The 19502-nt window shown below is 58.5% G+C and overlaps 1 protein-coding gene across 17 annotated transcripts in view; it reads left to right on the top strand.

Moving 5' to 3' along the window:
• The window catches only part of TSNARE1 (t-SNARE domain containing 1), a 115423-nt gene that overhangs the window by 22954 nt on the left and 72967 nt on the right, over positions 1–19502 (top strand). For all 17 annotated transcript variants that reach the window (XR_010658657.1, XR_010658655.1, XR_010658658.1 and 14 more), the window contains exons 2-4: positions 9446–9562; positions 16044–16193; positions 17084–17575. Coding sequence is in view for 13 of the 17 variants with exons in the window: in XM_065902901.1 (XP_065758973.1) it covers positions 9475–9562; positions 16044–16193; positions 17084–17575 (730 nt within the window). In the remaining 4 variants the exon portion in view is untranslated. The remainder of the gene's footprint in view (positions 1–9445; positions 9563–16043; positions 16194–17083; positions 17576–19502) is intronic.

Here is a 19502-nt window from a genome sequence, read left to right as displayed (position 1 = left end):
CAGGGGCCTGTAATCCATGGAGTTCCCACTCCTAAGTGACGTGCTCGGAGCTGAGTCCCCAGTGACTGAGCTCCAGTGTTCCGGGTCCCTGGAGTCTGTGCCGGGAGTTTCATGCAGGCTGCGCCTTCACACGAGCAGGGGTGGCTGGGCGGTGTGTCCCGGCTGCTTTTCCGTCTCCTGGGGTCGTGTTCCTCCCTCCTCTTCCTTCTGTCTCCAGCCTCCCTCTGTCTCCATCTGGGCGGGTCGTGGTCCCTGCTGGGTTCCGACAGCTGTGGGCTCAGCCCAGGTTCTTGGACTCTGGAGTCTGGTGGGCCCGGGGGCTGTCCTCTCCCCGCCCGTCGTGGGCTCCGCCCAGCTTCCCCTTGCCCAGCCTGTGTTCAGGAGCGCAGGCCTGGGGCCCCGCCCTGTGTGGTGGGGGAGGGCCTCTCCTCCAAGCCGGGTCAGTGCCCCTCTGCTGCCTGGTGGTCTTGGGGTCCCTACCCTCAGGTTCCCCACCTCTCACCCGCCCAGGCTCCTGCAGTGGCCTGGGGCAGGTCCTGGGGGGTGGGTGAGGGCCAGTGCAGGTGGAGCCCTGAGGCCGCCCTGGAGGACGCAGTGCTGAATTGTCTTCGGGGCTGTGTTCTGGTTTCTCGGGCAAGTTGGGGGTGAGGGGTTGGGGTGGAGTCAGGCTGTCTGCCGCCTCCCTGGTGGGTGGGGTGTGTGTCCGCTCTCCCATCGGTGTGAGCTCGGCAGGGCCAGGCCGTGTGCTCACAGGCCTTTGAGACCGCCCAGCTGTCCTTTGAAGGTGCCTGTGCCTGGCCTGAGGCAGCTCCCAGGGCCTTGGGTCTCTGCCCTGCGGCTCCTTCAAAGACCAGATGGTTTCCTTCCCCAGGGAAGTCCTGCTCAGTCCCCAGCCTGGTCTGCATACCCCTGCCCAGTCCTGGGGGCCTGTCGGCCTTTTCTCTGCATCCCAGAGAAGGAGAGGTCTTAGTAGACTGGTGAGGGAGGGGGCTCTGGGGAAACGCTGGGGTCCGGATGTGGGGCGGGGAGAGCTGCCTGGAGGAGCAGGGATGGACCCAGACTGCAAGTGGCCTTGGTGCCAATGTGCCTCTTTGACCTGGGACAGGCGGGAGCACCCCCCCCCCCCCCCACCTTCTGCCTCCCACACCCGTGGGAGCCAGTGTCACGGGGGGCCTCATTCCTGGAGGAGGAGACCAGATGAGGGGGCTTGGACGGGGCAGTGGGCACGTGCACGTCTCTCGTTTTACACCGTTTGACTCTGAGTCCTCCCTAGGAAACCATTCCTGCACGCAGGTTCAAGGGAGCTTGTCTTTTCTCAGACTGTTTTCTCTCTCACTTGGGTGACTATTCTGCTTTGGCGCAGGCTCTTCTTATTATGTTAAGCATGAACCATGTTTTTCCCACGAGGCTAACCAGATATCCCAGCACCGTTTATTAAAAATTCTATCCTAAGTGTCCATACGTATGTGGGTCTCATTTTAGACTTACTTTTTTATTCCATTGTTCTGTGTTTTCCTGCCCGGTTTTAACTGTAGAGACTTTCTAGCATGCTGTTACGATCACGTTGTTGAGATAGAGCTCACGTACCCTACAGATCATGCCCTGATGTGTGCGCTCTAGTGGTTTTCAGGGTCCTCACAGGGTGACCATCCATCACTGCCAGCAAAGCCCGGACCTCTGGTCATGCTGGACCAAGCCCCAGCCCCACGAGCAGTCGCCTGTCCGTGTCCCGTTTCTGCGGACCTGCCCGTCGTGGGCGTTTCACAGAAACGTCTGGCTCCCCTCAGGCGGCATGCCGTTCCCAGAGTCACTGTGTCGTCGCAGCAGCGGCCCTGCCTTCTCTGGGCTTTTCAAGTCTGGAGGGTGCAGTGCTTCTTGTCTGCTTGCTGGTTCGGCGCCTTCCCGTACGGACGCCCTTGACTGGCTGGTGTTTACTGGAGGGGAGCACGGTGTCTCTGTGAGCAGTGCCGTCCTGTCCGAGGACGGGGTGCTGTCCCCGCGATCCGCTCCGCCTCGGCGTTGGAGAGCCTGCCGCCCCATGTGGCCCTCGTTCCTGGGCCTGTCCTCGCTCGGGTTGCTCTGGGGACTGGGGTTCTCCAGTCGGGGGTGTGCGTGGAGGCCACGGCTCCCCAGCGGTGAGTTTGCATGCTGCTGCTTTGCCCAGCTCGTTACTTCTGGGAGCTTTAACCTGTGTCGGCGTTTCTGTTGCCATCCTGCCGTTGGTAGCGAGCGTTAGTCCCCACTTCCGTTTCCCATGGAGCAGATGCTTGTTTTAGGATTAACGGGTCTTTACCATTTTAAGAAATATTTTTGATTGTCTTGTCAGGAACTCTGTTGATGCTGTTCATAGCGACAGTGGGGAAACTTGTAGCCTTTTTGGGTGGATGTGCTATCACGTTAATGGGTTCCTAAGGCCGGACGCGCCCACATCCCCAGAAGGATGAGCAGGTCAGGACTGAGTTCTGTTCCTTGGTGTGGCGTTCAGCGTCTGGCCGCTCACGCGTGGCCGGTGCTGCTGTGTGACTTTCCCTTTTTTCGCACTGCATTCATCAGGTTTCTCTGTCAGTGTTACTGTATGTGCCTCATACGAGGGTCCGGAGCTACCCTGCTCCGTCCGCACCCTGGAGTGATTTACGGAGCTCTGGAGATACTTGGCTTTGGAAACGTGGCAGGATCCCCCCGCAAAACCATCTGGTCCTGGTGTTTTGTGGGGTGGTTTTTATGAAAACTTCCTGTTTCTTTTATCCAGATTTGTCTGTTGAAGCTTTCTGTCTCCAGGGGTCGCTTCTGGTGAGCTTCGTTTTCCTCAGGTATTATCCATCCCGTTTTACAGTTTATGTGTATAGAGGTTTGAAGCAGAGCCTTAATGAGTTCTTGATGCTTTTGTTTCAGTGATCCTCCCTTTTAATTTCTGATACTGTGTATTTGGGGCTTCTTCCCTCTTTTCTTGACTGAGTTAGCTCTTGGCCGTCTTTTTCGTTAATACTTATGGAAAACAGGATTTTAATTTGTGGTTTAGTTTTGTTGTTTTTCTGTTTCCTGCCTCATTAATATTATTAACTTTTGTTTATGTTCTTTCCTTGTGGTTACTTTTGACTTTTTTGTTCTTTTCCAACCTTTTAAGAATGAAGTTCATTTGATTCCTTTTTTTAAATGCATGAAATGTTGAACAGTTTGACTTTTTGTCTGGTAACTGCTTTAAACTTGACCTGTTGATTTTCATAGGTGATATTTTTACTGTTTTTTAAAAGAATTTCTTCAGTTTAATTTTTTTTTCTTTATCCAAGAGTTGTCTAATAGATTGTTTTTAAGATGGAAGGAGCTTCTTAGTCTCAGAAAATATTTTAAGCATTTGTGTTTGTTATTTCACTGCCAGTGCCAGCACGTTAGAGCTGATTCCTGTAGCCGTAGGGTTCTGGTGTCCCCCCAGGAGCTTGCTGTGGCCCCTCATTCATTTACAGTTTCTTTACTTCCTTTTAATAATGTTTGTTTTTAGTTTTCAGTATACAGAACTTGCACCTTTCTTGATTATATTCCTAGGATTAAAAAATATTCTAGTAGAGTTATTAGTTTGTTTTGAACTTAAAACTCCTGGACATAGTAATTCTGGTTTTAAGGACAGTCACCATGTTAACAGGAAGCCTCTGTTCCACCAGGTTCTGCACGTGTGACTGTTTTCCTGTGTTCACTTCCTCCCCTCCTCGTGTTCATGTTCACGTCGTATGTTCCTCTGGACCCCTCGGCGAGCTGCAGACATGATGCTCCTTGACCCCCAAATGCAGACTCCCTCATGTAACCCCAGGGCTGGTGGCAATGGCAGGACATCAACACCGGCCAGTACTCTGGCCTAAGGGTCTTACTGGTGTTCCCAGGAGAGACCTTGTGAGTGAGCCAGTGGCACGTTTCTCCGCAGAATGAAACCCAGGATCCCTTTTGGTTTTGGGGGTGCCGTCTCCTTGGCCTTCTTGAACCTGGATGGTCAGGTCCTCTGTCTCTGTCTATGACTCTGACATGGGAGAAGGCTGCAGGTCAGCTGTTCTGCGGGCCATTGCTCAGTTGGGCGTGTCTCTTGTCCCCGCAGTCCTTCATTTTTGGCAGGAGGACCTGGAGAGGCTGCCGTGTCCTCCTTGGTGTCTGGCGGCAGGGACACATGAGGTCTGATCTGTCCCCCACCGTGTGACCCAGGTCCTGGGGTTTAGCTGACATCCGTGAAGTTTCTCCTCTGCAGAGTTGTTCCCCCTGCACTGTTAATTAGTTTCTTGGGGAAGGTTCTTTGAGACTGTGTGGATATCCTGCCATTTATGGGACTCGCACCCGCTGGTTCTCAGGCCCGCTGGACGTTCTTGCCTGAATGAGTTACTATCATTCCTTGACCTGTCCTCTCCTGGGTTGCTCTGGTGACTGGGGTTTTCCGTATGAATCTGTCCTCGTAAGGATGCTGCTAATTCCATCCTTCTTTCCTAGTTGTCAGCGTCTGCTTTGATGAAGAGCTTTTTCCTTTTTCCTCGTGTGTGTTTACAACCATGTGGACTCATGGACTTTCACTTTACTTCTTTTTACAAGGCTATAATAGGGACTTGCCTGGGGGCCCAGTGGCTAAGACTGAGCTCCCAATGCAGGTGGCCTGGGTTCCACCCCAGTCAGAAAATGACCACAGTGAAGATGGAAGACCCCCCTGCTGCCACCAAGCCCTGGCTCAGCCAGATAAATCAATAAACGATAGGTGTTTTTTAGAGGCTATCTAAATAAAAGTTATAATCTTTTATTACCATCGTCTTGTTTCATGCTCAGATGGCCCCAGATTTGCCCAGCGGAAGGTGGCCTTTCAGACTGGCCTCTGTGTCCTTTGGCGATGGCCCCCTTGCTTTGATCACTTCCTTGCTCTTTTGTAACAGAAAGATCTAAGCTTATCTTTTATTCTCCTCTGTCCCAGTCCTGGGATCAGCCGTTTCTCCAAGTAGTCTTAATTCCTATCTGTGAAGAACGGTGTTTTGTAACTGAGAAACGCGTGCTCCTGTTGCTCTGGAGCTTGACACCGTCTTAGGGGACGAGTCTGGGAGGGTGATCGTCACACTCACAGCTGTGTGAGCGAGTGGCCCACACACGTCTGTGCACGGTGCAGACTGTGTCCACACGCAGCCTGCCAGCTCCAGGGGGTGGGGCGGGCGCTCGCCGGGCAGGGGGCCGGTGCTGCGGGAGGTGTGGCCGTGGGCTGTGGGAGAACCAGCAGAGAGCGCTGGGGCAGGCGTGGGGAGCACTGCAGCCACGCAGGGAGATGCCTTGACCTCCACCCGTCTGCCTCTAAGACTGCGGGTGAGTCGCTGCCCCTCCCTGAGTTCAGTTTTCTCATTTTAAAAATTAGGGTCTCAGGGACTTCCCTGGTGGTCCAGTGGCTAAGACTCTGTGCTCCCAATGTAGGGGGCCCGGGTTGAATCCCTGATCAGGGAACTAGATCCCACATGTCGCAGTGAAGGTTGAGGATCCCACGTGCTGCAACTGAGGCCCCGTGGCCAGGACGTCTTCCCCCCAGGACACAGCAGGCATGGGGCCTGGTGTGCTGGGCAGCCTGGTCTCCGGCGACGTCCTGCTCTTCATCCTAGGGTCTCCCAGCTGCTTGGCTCCAGAATACTCCCATCTGAAGCCACTCTGGCAGGCCTGAGGGTAGCAGTCAGTGGAGGGAGGCGTGGGTCTCGCCCAGGGCGGGCTCTGGTGTGGGGTGGTTGATGGTGTCCTGCAGGCCCTTAGTGAGCAGCAGCCTGGGCCACTGGCCTGCCCCTGGAGGGGTGTGGGCGGGGCTGGGCATTGGTGTCGCTCCTGCTTCGTCCTCCCCAGGGCAGCGCTTTGGTCTCTAAGCAGTGCAGCCCGGGGGCCTCCTGCCTCCCTGGAGCCGTGCAGCTGGCTTGGGTGGAGCAGAGCACAGAACGCAACCAGGGCAGGGCTCCCCAGCAGCCTCCCCGCCAGTAGGCGTGGGGCCAGGTGAGCAGAGGGCGTCTGGGCAGGGGGTAGGCCCTGGCCGGTTCTTCCTCTGGCGGCCCGCAGAGCCTCTTCCTCCCCAGGCCTGCCTCCTCCAGGAGCCCCCCCACATGCCTCACACAGAGCGGGCCTGGCAAGGCCCGCTCTTGGCCACTCTTGGCCCAGGTCAGGTGTTTAGTCCCGTTGTCCTGACCCCTCTGCCTGTGTTGATTCAGTGAATTGCAGAGACTTTACCACACAGGAGAGTCGCATCCCTTGGAGTCAGACTGACGGACCTGCCGTCTCAGCCCCACAGCCTGGCCCCGTGTCTGTTGTTTCCAGGCCTGGCCTGTGGCCGAAGGAAGGATGACCGTGTCTGGTGGGGCTGGGCCGTGATGGCGAGCAGGCTGCAGCTCACACCACCCCCTCGGTCCTGCAGTGCCTGGAAGCTGGCTCCACCAGGGCTGTGTGTGCCGGGGAGGGGAGACCCCGAGGAGGAAGGGGGGTGACCCTGAGGTGTGGGGTGGGAGTCGGGGGGCTGTGGCCAAGCTCGGCCACGAGGGTGAGGTTCCCAGGGCTGTCGGCAGGGACACGGCCGGGGTGTGGGTGGGAGCCGAGGTTCTGGAGGAGGGGACTCCCCGAGTGGGTGCGTCAGCCCCTCGCCTTTGGCCTGGTGCTGAGGCTCCTGGGGGTACAGACCAGGGCAGCGGGAGGTTTGGGCTCGGTCGGGAGGAAGGCTGTGCACACCTCCCTCTGTGGACCTGGGGGCCCAGCAGCTGCCCGCTCCTTACCTGGCCCCCGGAGTTCCTCTGGACTGTGTGGTCTCGGGCCTCCCTCCCATGTGTCTAGGAGCACCGGCCCTGACACGGCCGACATGGGGTCGGACAAGGCCTGAGGGAGGCTGGGAGCCCACACTGTCGGCGCTCTGGGGCTTGTGAGTGTTCGGGTGGGAGCAGACATGCTGGGGGCCCTCAAGTGTGAGGACACGTGCCCTGAGGGTGGCCTCCTCCACATGCCTCCTCCTGTTTGACTTGCCACCCTCTCTGGGGCTCCCTTCGTGATACCTCCTATTAGGGGAGACTGGGTCCCGGCTCAGGACGGGGGCACCCGGCCTGGTGGGGCAGGCTGGGGACGTGACCGTGTGCTCTGCTGAGGCTGGAGACGTCTGGGGCGGGGAGGATGGCTGCTGTGGTCGTGTCCGTCACCACACTGGGAGGACCTCACTGAGGCTGCAGCAGAAGCGAGACGCTGGGCACGGTGCAGCCCCGAGGGGAGGTTAGCTCTCCCCTGCAGAGGGGCTGCGGTGTCCCAGTGCCCTCCTCCTGCTCTGGGTCAGCTCCGGCCTCCCTCAGGGCTGCTGCTGTCCAGCGTCGCCGCGGGGCCCCGGCTCACAGACAGCTCCTGAAGGTCTCTGACACGGCACCCTGACCCACCGAGGGTGGGCGTGCTGCCGCGGTTACACAGAAGAAAGTGGGACCAGAGATGAGAGTGGCTCGTACTGGGCCCGCCGGGACCTGCTTTCCATCCTTGGGGGTCCCTCCAGCGTAGTGCGGGGACAGGGCCCATCCAGGGACACCCCCGTGTAGACAGTACCACTCCCTGTCTGGTGCTGGGAGGGTCAGCCCTGGTCTTGGGGGGGCCCTGGCCTCTGTGAGCCCCAGGCCGGCAAGAGAGACCTGCAGGCAGAGGTCACGGGCAGAGCCTGCCCTACTGTGGCCTCAGCACTGTCCTTGGAGCTGGGTCGTTGGCCCCCAGCCTAAGCTGTGTCCGGGCGCCCCTTCCAGCCTGGCATCCTGTGGTGTCCTGTTGGCCGGTCGCTCCTTCCTCCAGGGCCTGGGGACTTTGTCCTGCGGGCAGAACTGCGTTGCTGGGGCGTTCCCTGGCACCCCTGCTTCCCCTGGTGCCCAGGGGACAGGATCTTGGCAGTCCAGGGACAGACAGCTCCCTTCAGGCTGTTGCGGGGGGCTGACATCCAGGGTACAGCTCGGCGCCACCGTGAGCTGGGGGCTTGAGGTGGAGGAGGCCGGCCGCCCTGGTGGGCGGTTACGGAAGCTGCTCCGGAGGAGGCCTCCTGGGGAGTGGGCATTGCTCACTGGAGTCTGGCTGGCAGTTTTGAGGCAGCCCGGGGCTCCTCCTGGGCGCCCCAGTCCAGGGGCGTCCTCCAGCTCTCTGGGCTGGCCCTGCTGCAGCTTCCGCCCGCCCGCTGGGCTGCCAGCAGCTCTCCTCTTCCCACAGTGGCTGCCTACTGCCCGCCCTCACGGTGAGGACACTCTGGTGGAGAAGTCGGCCGTGAGCTGGCTATGCGGGGTGGGCGGGAACAGCGGACGGAAGCTGAGGGCGCAGCCTGGCTCAGGGCGGGGGACGGGCCTGCCGGGGACGGGCGCCCAGACCCTTGAGGCTCAGAGCCCTGCCGGTGGGGGCCCGGGTAGCAGGCGGAGGACACCCTCTGGGGATCCTCCGGTCAGGCTGGCTCTGTGGTCCCTGAGGTGGGTGGGCACCATCTCCCAGTCTCCGAGCAAAAGCACAGGCCGTGGGAGACTGCAGGCTAGATTAGGGAGCAGGCTGGGGGTCTTTCCCTCCATCTCAGACCAGGACGTCGGTGGCAGCCTTAGGCCTGTTTCTGCCCCTCAGGCAGCCTGTGCTGTTGGTTAGTCCCCGCAGCCCCGTCCAGCTGCCCACCTGTGGCCAGGCGCAGGGTGCACACTCGGCCCGGCAGGTGCCTCGTGCCGCCCGCAGCCTCCGCCCGTGGTCGAGGGATACCTCACACGTGGTGCCCCTCCTGTCTTCCCGGGGCTGCCCTGCCCCTTCCTCCAAGCCGTGGCTCAGAGGCTTGGCCCCCTGCTCCCTGCTCCCGCTTGAGCCACGACCCCCAGGGCTGTGCAGACCCCCAGGGTCTCTGAGAGCTCCCATGGGAGCCCTCGCCACCCACATGGCCAGGTCCCCGGGCCCAGCCCTCCTGCCCGCGCTGGACGCGTGCCTGGCGCACGGCGGGTGCACGGCTGTCCTCCTGGTCCCCGCCCGCCCCGAGTCTCGTGGCCACACAGGACAATGCTGGGGCCCCCCTGGGTCTTGTCAGCTCAAGACAGACACCCCTGCAGCTTTGTTTCCAGGCCGAGCCTTCTGGAGGAGGATTGCACTGGGATTTTGCAAATTAAGCTTTAATGTTTTAAAAGTTTCCATGCATAAAGTTTAGAGAGAGGAGTGCTGTGTGGTTTATTCAGGGAGAAGTCCCCCCACCCATGCCAACCGCTTGCCTCCCGTCCCGTGGCTGCATTGGGTGCTTCTAGGAGGCTGTTGACACTCTGAGTGACACACTTGTGTCGCTCTTTACTGCTCGATCTTGTTTCCGTGTTTAGAGGTTAGTTGTTGAGTTGCAAGGTGAGGTTGCAGCAGTCAGGCTCCTGGCGGGGTGGGCGGAGCCAGAGTGAAACCTGCGTTCCAGCTCTGACCCCCTCCCCTTCTCCCCCCACCCCGTGTTTTGTTTCCTCTGCAGGAAGGTGCGGCCTTGCGTCCTCTGGGAAGATGTCTTATGGATCCATCGCAGGCAGTGGCGGCCTGGGGAGCCGCGGCCCTTTCGGGGGGCCCTCCCGACAAGGCTACCAGCCCCTAGGTAAGGGCAGCGCGGGTGTGTGGGGGTCAGCCAGGGGCAGGTCTCCCCTGTGGTACGCTGGTAACCATGGTAACCATAGGAGGATTCTGTCCTTCTGATGGGCCCTGCCTGTGACCCTGGATCGGGGGTGACCCTGGCCCTGGATGGGCCGGGGTTGTTGGCGCTGGGCCAGCACCCGGGGAGAGCAGAGTGGAGATGCCGCCCTGCCTGGGGGCGGGTCCAGGGGTCCGCGGCCTCCCGCGGAGTCTGCAGGCGCTGGGCTGCTTGGTGGACGGCCTCGTGGCTGCCCATGTGGACCAGGTGCTGCTTGTGGGGCACGGCCGGGGAGCGGAGGGCCGTGGGTGACGGTTAGCGACCTGGGCTCCACTGGGCGGGTCTGCTTCTGGTTTCTGTGTGCCGGGCCCTGTCCTGTGGGCTGGCTCTGCGGTCTGCTCGCCCCCCCAGCTGCCGTCCCCCTGCAGAGGGGTTTTCTGCCGGACCCGTGTCTGGGGAACTGACTTCAGGTCCTTAGGGATCCCGGGCAGACCTGACACTCAGCGAGTGTGAGTGTGTGAGCATGTGTGCTCACAGACTTGAAAGGAGACGCAGACTCCCAGGGCCGATCCCACCGCCTTCCCCGCCCCAGGTTGTGGACAGCGGCTTCCCCTGAAATGAGACACGGACTCCCAGGGCCGATCCCACCGCCTTCCCTGCCCTGGGGTGTGGATGGCGGCTTCCCCTGAAATGAGATGCAGCAGACTCCCATGGCCGGATCCCACCGCCTTCCCCGCCCCGTGTGTGGACAGTGGCTTCCCGGCTTGTCCTCGAGGTTTTGCTGCCATGTCCTGTCCTTGAGCAGACTCTGTGAGCGTGTGTGTCTCTTGACTTTGCCCGGTTGAATCAGCCTGCGACTTGCCGGCATTGCCCCCCGTCATGGCAGTCCACCTGGCGGCCCTCCTGTCTCCCTGCTCTGGGCGCTCGGTCACCTGCGAGGCCGTGGCAGGCATGGCTGCCCCACGGGGACAGGCCGTCGGAGCTCCTGTTTCGGGCCCTGCGTTTGGTGCTGAGGAGCTCGGATGCTGGCTGGCTGGGACGGCCCCCGCGAGGGGTGGCAGTGGGGTGGGCAGCCCAGGGCCTGGGAGTCGTGCTGACCTGGCCCTGCTCCCCGGCCCTGGCGCCGAAGGGCGGCGGCCTTGACCAGTGGCCCGCCTTGACCGGTGGGCCTGGAATGGCGTCTTCTGGTTTTAACTCACGTTTCTCTGGTATCTAGTGGGGTCAGTTTTCCTGTGGCCATTGGGCATTGGGGTCTCAGGTGCGCTCTGTGTGTTTTCCCCTCCCGTTTGTCTTGCTCTTGTCAATGGGCAGGGTCTCCGTGTGTTTTCTGGACGTGCGGGTCCACCGTGCTGGCTTCTCGTGGTGCTGCTGATGAGAGCACGTTTTTAACTACAGCACCACTGTGTTCATCAGTCTTCCTTGCAAGATGTGCGTGCTTCTGTTTAATAAATTCTAGCACAAGGATAATGGTTTTGCCTTTACTTCCTCTGAAGCTTATGCAATTTGTTTTTCATGCTTAAGTCTTGCAATCACCTGGAATTGATTTTTATGTATGGGGAGGGTGGAGTGTAAGACACTACTTTTCTCTGTTAGAACGAATTGTCCCCGGGCCCTTGACTGAAAATTCCCTCTCTATAGACCTGCGGTGCCAGCTCTGTGATAAACGCGTTATCTAGGCAGATTCTCTAGGTCAGTTCTTCTGTTTCTGTGCGAGGCCGCACCCTGATTTTCGCAGTTATTGTAACTGTAGATGCTGTTCAGGGCAGGTTGCTCCATTGTGTTTCCGTGGACACGTCTGGGCACTCTGGCCTTTGTTGCTGAATGGATTTCAGAGTCCCCTGTCTGTCACTCGGCTGAGATCGGTCCCTACCTGTGTTAACGTGGGAGGCTCAGCCATGCTGTCTTACCAGTCTTCTGCCCATGAGACCATAGGTCTCTCTGTTGACAGGTCTTTAATGTCTTTCAACAAAGTTTGTAATTTTTTCCATAAATATTTTACATAACTTTCATTAAGTTGATTTTAACAAAAATGAAAACTTTTTTTTTGCTGTTTTTGCAAATAGTACCATTATTAATGGGACAGGTGCTTCTCAGGTGGTGCTCGTGGTAAAAAACCTGCATGCAAATGCAGGAAACATCAGGGATGTGGGTTCAATCCTTGGGTGGGGAAGATCCACTAGAAAAGGAAATGGCAACCCTTTCCAGTATTCTTGTTACCTGGAGAATCCCCATGGACAGAGGAGCCTGTCCGTAGGGTCACAAAGAGTCGGACATGACTGAAGCGGCTTAGCATGCACATTAATGGAGCATAGTACCCATTCCAAGTCTGTGTTGCTGGTGCACGCACGCACGCACAACTGGTTGTTCTAGGAAGAAAAGTGAAGGTTTTACGTAATATTTGCATCTTATTTTTTAACTTTCTGAATGTGGGAAATTCCAAACAGAAAAGTAGACACAGTGGCGTCGTGAACCCAGCACTGGCGCACTGGGCGTGGGGCGGGGGTCATGCCCGGGGCTGGTCCAGCATCACCTGCGCGCTTGTGACCCCTCTCCCCAGACGTCAGCATGTCTCCTGTGTGACGTCTCAGGGCGGGTCTCCTTTCCGTGCCCAGATGTCGTCCAGATGCAGCTGGGGCTTCCTCCCACCCGCGAGCCCTGGGAGCCCTGCAGAGACGCGGCATGTCTGGGCTCCCAACAAGAGGCACACGTCACAGTTGATGGTGCCTTTTCAGTCTTTCCAGGCCTCTGGATGCTCCCCTTTTAGTTTTCCTTTTTTCTTTTTGTCCCTGGATTTGATTTCTTAAAGAAGCCAGCTGTTCCCTGTGGAACGTAGTTGAGTTCTGTCCACTGACAACATCACTGACAAGAAGTCCTGCCATGCTGCTGAAGTCTTTTTATTAATTGTAATAATTTGTTGAGTCTTGAGTTTTCTGTACAGACACTGTCATTTATGAATAATGACAGTATTTACCTCTTATGTTTCAACGCTTTTATCTTTTATGTGTTTTTCCTTCCGTCCTGAGCCCACCAGAAGCTCTTTTTCAATTCTGAGTAGAAATAGTGATTGTGGCCTCCCTTCTATTATTGTTATTTTATTTTCTATTATTATTGTTGTTATTATTATTTTATTTTCTAATATTTTCCCAGGCTGCACTGTGTGGCTTGTGGGATCTTAGTTCCCTGAGCAGAGAGAGAACCCGTGCTCCCTGCACTGGGGGCGCGGAATTCTAACCACTGGCCTGCCAGGGAAGTCCTGGTGATTGTGTCCCCTTCTCTATTATTAGTATATTTTTTTAAGGCTGTGTCGTGCAGCGTGTGGGATCTTAGTCCCGGTGATTGTGTTCTTTGTAAGTTTTTGGAAGAACAAGCCTGCTCCTCTCTTGTGTCTGGGATTTCGCTGTAAAACCGCCTCCCCCGGAGGGCCTGGATCTCCTCTGTGGACTGCCCGTTACTCAGGCCATCTGCGACAGCTGTCCAGGCTCTCTGCTTCTTCTTGGGTCAGCTTGCTGTGTTTCTGTGGATGCGTGTCTGCTTTTCTGAATGTTCACGTTGAGTGAAGTAGCACGGTACACAGCTTCGTGTTGTCCGGTGGGACCCGGGCAGCGCCACTGTGTGGTCAGGGGTGCGGCCACGAGGGCAGCGGCCCTGGTTCCAACCGCCTGCTCTGCCGCGATCCAGCTGGGCCCCGACCACCAGGAAATGGACGGGGTTAGGCCCCACTCTGGTGTGGGGGAGATGGAGCGACTTAACAGGCTGAGCTCTGCGTCTGTCTTTTCACTAGCATCCTCGGCCCCTGGATCCCACCCTCTTTTATTCCTAATGTTGTTTAATTGTTGCTCCCAATTTTCTTGTTTTGTCATCAACATCGACAGACTTGTGGCAGTTTTATAAACCCCTCCAAAGGGCTGACTTGATTTTCTGAATCTCTATTAAAAGCTCTTTTAAAATCTGATGGATTTCTTTCTGCCCACATTTTTACTGTTTTCCCCCTTCTTTCTTTGAGTTTATGCTGTTTCATTTTCCTAACTCCTAAGATCATTCATATCCAGTTTTTATTCATTTCTGATAAAAGCATTACCATTATAAATGTCCAAATAATCATGGTTTTAGTTGAATCTCACAATTCAAAAATATATAGCATTTTAAAATTAATGTTTAGTTGTAAATATTTAATTTCCCTTGTGAATTCTTCTTTAACTCAGGATTTATTTAGAATTGTAGTTCATTTTCAAACATGTGTATTTCTTCCTAGTTCTCTTTTGAAACTGATTTCTACATTAATTGCATTTCTGTCAGAAAAGCATCTGCATTTGCTGACAGCTGTTGAGACTGGGGCTGCTTCTGGGGTCCTGGGTGTGATTCTGGGGGTGACCGGCAGGGCTGCCAGGGAGGCAGACTGGGGCTCCAGGCAAGACAGAGAGGCCCTGCTGAGACCCCAGGGGTGGGAGCAGCTGTGATCGCGACTGCCTGCCGCGTGCCAAGCCCTGAGCGTTACGGGTTACTCAGGGACCGTAAAGTTAATTATGCAGAGCTTAGGGTGGGCTCTTGCCGTAAAGTCCCATCGCAAATGCAGCAGAAAGCCAAGTGGGATGTTACTATCGTGTAAAGAACTCACATAAATGGAAGGAAAGCCCCCAGATCTGTATACAGATGGGCCAAGTCTGAAGAGAGAGGGGTGGCTCGCAGCCCGTGAGAAGGTACCTGGAGAGATGGACATGAACTTGGCCCTTCTCATGTGGCTCGGCTGCAGTGGGTGGAGGGTGGGCTCCCTTGCAGGGGAGGGCATGCTGCTCCCTGCCTCCTCTGGACCCCCTCCTTCCCTCTGTCTCGGCCCAGCCACGCCTCTTTGTTAGGGCACCATCAAGGGATACTGGGAGAGATGTTCGCCGCAGGGGATGTGGGGAAGAAATGCCGTTGCTGCCCAGCTCAGGGAGGTGGCGAGATGGGCCGTGGTCTGGGACGGGGCGTGAGGCCATCCTGCGGATCCTTGGAGAGTGCCGGATGCCCGTCCACGTCCCAGTGGGATGACAGACGGACATGGCAGTTGAGGCAGGCGACCCCCCGTCTGGGCTTCTCCTTGCCTGAGACCTCACCCCTGAGTGTTGATAGTGTTTCCCTCATGATGTGTGGTGGTAGATGATCTTTATTGTTTTCTGTAATAATTGTCTGCATTTGCATTTACATTGTCCCCCCAGAGTTCAGAGTTCACATGATTCTGGAGAGCAGACCAGACTGGCTCCTCCACGGGTGTCTGGGGACCTTGCGGGGCATTGGAGGGAGGTGGGCCGGGTCTGGACGTGTGCTGACCGACTCCAGCGCAGTGAGGGCATCGAGCGCCACTGGTCCCCCTGCTCCCCACGAAGCCGGTGGTGATGCCGTGGCGGGGCCTGGGCCGCTGCGCCTCCTTACACAGTGCTCTCCGGGCAGCAGTCCCCCGGGCCGGGCTGTCTGCCTGCAGGGGACCCTGGGCGGGCATCTGGGGAGGTGGCCCTGCCCGCAGGCTCTCCCAGAAGCCCCGGGGGAAGAGGGACGTGTCAGGCTCTGCCCTCTCAAGAGCCGGGCCCGTCCTGGACCCGCAGACACGCTCCACGCGGAGGCCTTTTCTGCAAAGAGACTGCCGCTGCAGGAGCTCAGTGCTGAAGCTCTGGACCTCGCGTGCCCCTCGATGTGGTCAGACGTCTCCGCCAAGGCAGGCTTCTGGACAGTGCCCGCCCTGCTCCAGCGCCCGGGCTCTGGTGTGTGGTCTCAGCCTGGCACCACTGCCTCTTTTGATCCCAAAGAGCTGTGTTCCCGAGGTGTCCATCTGTCTTAACAACACGTGTTTTCAGGCTCAGGAATTCTGGCAAACCTGTCCAGGAAGTGTTTCTGAATAAATGAAAATTATCAGAGAGGAAACTGTATCCTCCCTGGGGGCCCACCTTTGCTCCTTGGCTTGGCAGTGAGTGTCAAGGGAACTGATTTTGTTTTCATTTCCACTTCCGATACACCATGAACGACGGTTTTATAAAATACAGTGGCATGGTCCCATGCTGGTGGTGCAGAGATGTCAAATTGCTAGGAACATTCCCAAGGCCTTATTCTCCATTTTTGCATGCTGCTGTGCACTGGTCAAAGTCCTGGCCTGGTTCGGGGCCACACCTGAGGCTCTGCTGTAAGGAGTTTCATACTGGGTTGGAATCACCTTTCAGAAAAACCTGGGTGCCGAGAAAGAGTCAGAATATCTGAAGTTCTGGACATGGTGCTGGCTTTCAGCAAAAAGGGGGTGTTTGGGGGGTGTGGCAGTCAGGGAAGGCTTCCTGGAGGAGGTGAGTCTGAGCAAGTGGAGCTCTTTGCGTGGATGCTTAGAGGGCCTGGTGCACCTGCTGTTCTGCGTGAGAGCCTTGTTCCACCAGAGGTGCCCCAAGCTGGGCAGGGGGGCTTAACCAAGACTGTCCCTTGCTGTCTGTAGAGTGCGCAAAGTGTTGGACCGAGTACGGAATTCGCCATTTCCCCTGCCCATCGCCAGAGAGCAGCCTGCAGGACCCCTGTGTGGGTGAGGACGGGGACGGTGACCTGGGGCCTGCTGGCACTCCCAGAGGCCCGAGGGCCAGGAAGCGAGGTACTTCTGCTGGGATGCTGGGTCTCGGGGGTCCCAGGGAAGGCCACAGAGAGATGCCGAGCCCTAAGGTGGGACGGTCAGTGGGCGGGGAATGGACTTCCAGGGTCTTTAGCTGGGGAAGCTGGGGAGCTGGAGCAGGGGTCCCGGCCCGTCTCCACCCTCACCCGCACTAGCACTTTCCTTCCCTGAGGACAGCTGATGGTGTGGCGGGGCTGGACCAGGGATGTTGCCAGGCCATCAGGGTCCTACGGGCTCCAGGGAGGAGGCTGGCTCTGCAGGAGAGGCAAGGACTGGCCCAACTCCCGTGGCCCCTGGGCCCAGAGTCTGCATCTGCTTTGCAGGGGTGGCTGGAGTGGGGGGGGGCGGCTGGCAGGGGAGTGTAGGGGCCTCGGTGTGCCCTTCAGGGGGACCCTGCCTGGGAGGGGCAGCCACGGCCAGGACTCAGCCAGCTAGGCAGGAAGGCAGAGGTCAGCGGCACCTGAAGTCTTCTTCTTGATCAGGACTTCTGGCATGTCAGTGGTTAGTGCTGTCCCTGGGCAAGCCCTGGCCCTGGCCCCGGCCCCAGAGGGCCTGCTCCTTGTGGTGGGACGGCCGCCCCGCCTTCTCACCCCTTGCTTCTGACATCGACTGCTGGAGGCAGTAGGACCAGGGTGGGCCTTTCTGGAGACAGATGGGCACCATGGCCCAGAAGCGAGGTCCCTTGCAGCTCCGCACCCAGCCAGGCAGCGGCAGGGCCAGGACTTGGACCCAGGCCTCTGGACGCCCAGCAGGGAAGGGGCCTTGGGTGGGAGCAAGTACTGTTCTGAACTGGAAGCCAAAGAGGAGGCTCCCCAGGAGCCGCCACCGCCCTGGCCGGGGCCTTAAACACCCGCCTTTTGGTGCCTTTCCAGGGCCAGGGGTCGCGCCCGACAGCAGTGGGGCGCCAGAGCCCACCTCACTGCCCGCTGGCCCACGGAAGGAGCCGGCTGCGAGGGCCCGTGGCCACGTGGCCAGCACCACCCGGGCCAAGAAGAGGAAGCCCAACTTCTGCCCGCAGGAGACTGAGGTGCTGGTGGCCAAGGTCAGCAAGCACCACCAGCTGCTGTTCGGCACCGGGCTGCCGCGGGCCGAGCCCGCCCGCAGGTACCGCGTGTGGAGCCGCATCCTGCAGGCGGTGAACGCGCTGGGCTACTGCCGCCGCGACCTCGTGGACCTCAAGCACAAGTGGCGGGACCTGCGGGCCGTGGTGCGGCGCAAGCTGGGCGAGCTGCCGGGGGCGGCCGCCTGGCCCCGTGCCACCCCGTGTCAGGCCCTGGCCCTCACGCCGCTGGAGCAGGCCGTGGCCAAGACCTTCTCCTGCCAGGCCCCGCCCTCCGAGGGCCTCGGCCCCGAGCCGTGCAGAGGTGAGTTCCTCGCCCAGCTCGGCTGGCAGGAAGCTCGTGGCCACCGATGGCTGCTGCCTCTCCCCCCTCCCCCGCCCCGCCACCACCTTCCCCGTGATCTCTGGATCCTTCTGTACTTCTTCCTTGGCTCCTTCACTCCCGCTGCCCACCAGGCCCCATCTAAGTCCTGGGCACCCAGGGGCTCGACCCTCCCTCAGGGTCACGGGAGCTGGGCTCAGACAGGACGCAGCTCTCTCTGCAGGGCACTGAGTTCCCGCCTTCGGGTTAGGACCCAGAGCAAGAAAAATGTGTCCTCCAGGCAGCGTCCCAGCAGCGCTGACCCCGGTTCCTCCCCAGTTCTCTCCCTCTTGCTGGTTCGGCATCCAGGAGAGGCCTTGCCCGGGCTGGACTAGCCCGGAGCCATCAGGGTGAGCAGGTGGGGACCTGAGGCCCTGGTTACCTCCATCCTCCTGAGCAGAGCCTGCCCTGGCCTTTCTAGGGGAGCATTGCTCTCGTTGGGCCCAGCACTTGGGGGCTGTGGCCAGGGTCAGGGCAGGCCTGCTGCCTGGCGCCTGGAGAGCACTGGGGCCACTCTGCATGTGGACGGGCGCTGTCCCGACTGCCTGCGGTCCCTGCGGGATAGTCGTGTGAGGCCATCGGGGCTGCAGCCTTGTGGCCAGGAGGGGCAGGGCGCCCGGTTCCTGCACTGGTCCCGCTGCGGTCACGTCTCCTGCTGCCCTGGGGCTGGGCTGGCGGGGGCGGGCCCTCCAGACCGGCCAGCCCGCTCGTGCCCCCAGCCGTGTGAGGTCTGCGGGCCGCTGTCCTTCACTGCCGGCTCCCCCCTTGTCCTGCTGTGCTCGAGGGCTGACCGGAGGTGTGGGTGTCAATAGCTCGTCCCTTCCGTGCTCAGGAGGGCACTCTTGGCCATTTGTGCGCCGTCCATGTTGGGGGCGGGCTCCTCACTGGCTGAGGAAGAGGGTGGGAATGTCTGTGTGTGGACACGCAGCCTTGCTTTCTTGGGGGTTTGGATAAATTGCCGAGTTGGATTGCTGGTCCCACGTGAGCGTGAGTTCAGCTGTCAGAAGCTGTTGCCCCGTCGTCCACAGCGGTTGTACGAGCTCAGGCCCCTGCGTCCTTGCTGGTGGTCACGCTGGTTCCTGCCTCTCTGGGCTGACGGGGGAGGGCCCTTACTGCATTGTCAGCCTGCACCGGGCAGGGGCTTGTCCTGCACTGTCCATCCGTCCATATGTCCTTCCCGGCAGTGTCTGCTGACCCCCGTGTCCCTCTCCTGGCCCGTCATGTGCAGCCGCTCAGTCTTGATTCTGAGGCAAGGGATCCTCCAGGCCCCCTGTATTGTCCCCCTGTGGTCCTCGCTGCGTTAATGCTTGAGCTGGTGGGTTTGGGGCAGTGGTTCCATAGGCATTCAGTTTGGCATGTTGGAGGAACCCGGAATGACCCGGCACCCCTGTTCTCGTGTTTCGCTCAATCCGTGTGGCTACTTTTTCAGCTCTCGCTGCCTGATTACAGAAACTATGTCACTGTTGAAGTGAGTGGGTAATCATTTCTTCCTCCTGTTTTTTGAAAGGGTTTCTGTAGAGTTGGTATTATTCTCCCCTTAACTGTGTGGCCACTATCCGTGGTGGAGTGTCACCCACGGTCCCTTTAACGGCCTGTGCCGCCTGCTCTGCTGCAGTGAGCTCCGTTGCTGGGTGTCTTTCCGGGGGCTTGCCCATTGATCTGAGTTGTCAGAGCTGCTGGCTCGACTTGTTCCTGAAGTTCCTGTCCTCCGAATGCCTGTAGGACCTGTAGTGAGAGCTCCTCTTTCTTTCCTGTTGTTGCTAATTTGTGTCTTTTCTATTTGTTCTCAACTAATCTGGTTGCAAGTCTGTTAGTTTTATTGATTGCTTTAAAGAGCCAGGTTTTGATATCATCAATTTTCTCTGCTTAT

This window comes from Muntiacus reevesi, chromosome 12, assembly GCF_963930625.1.
Source record: "Muntiacus reevesi chromosome 12, mMunRee1.1, whole genome shotgun sequence".
Classification (NCBI taxonomy): Eukaryota; Metazoa; Chordata; class Mammalia; order Artiodactyla; family Cervidae; genus Muntiacus; species Muntiacus reevesi.
This window is presented reverse-complemented; position numbering and strand designations above follow the sequence as displayed.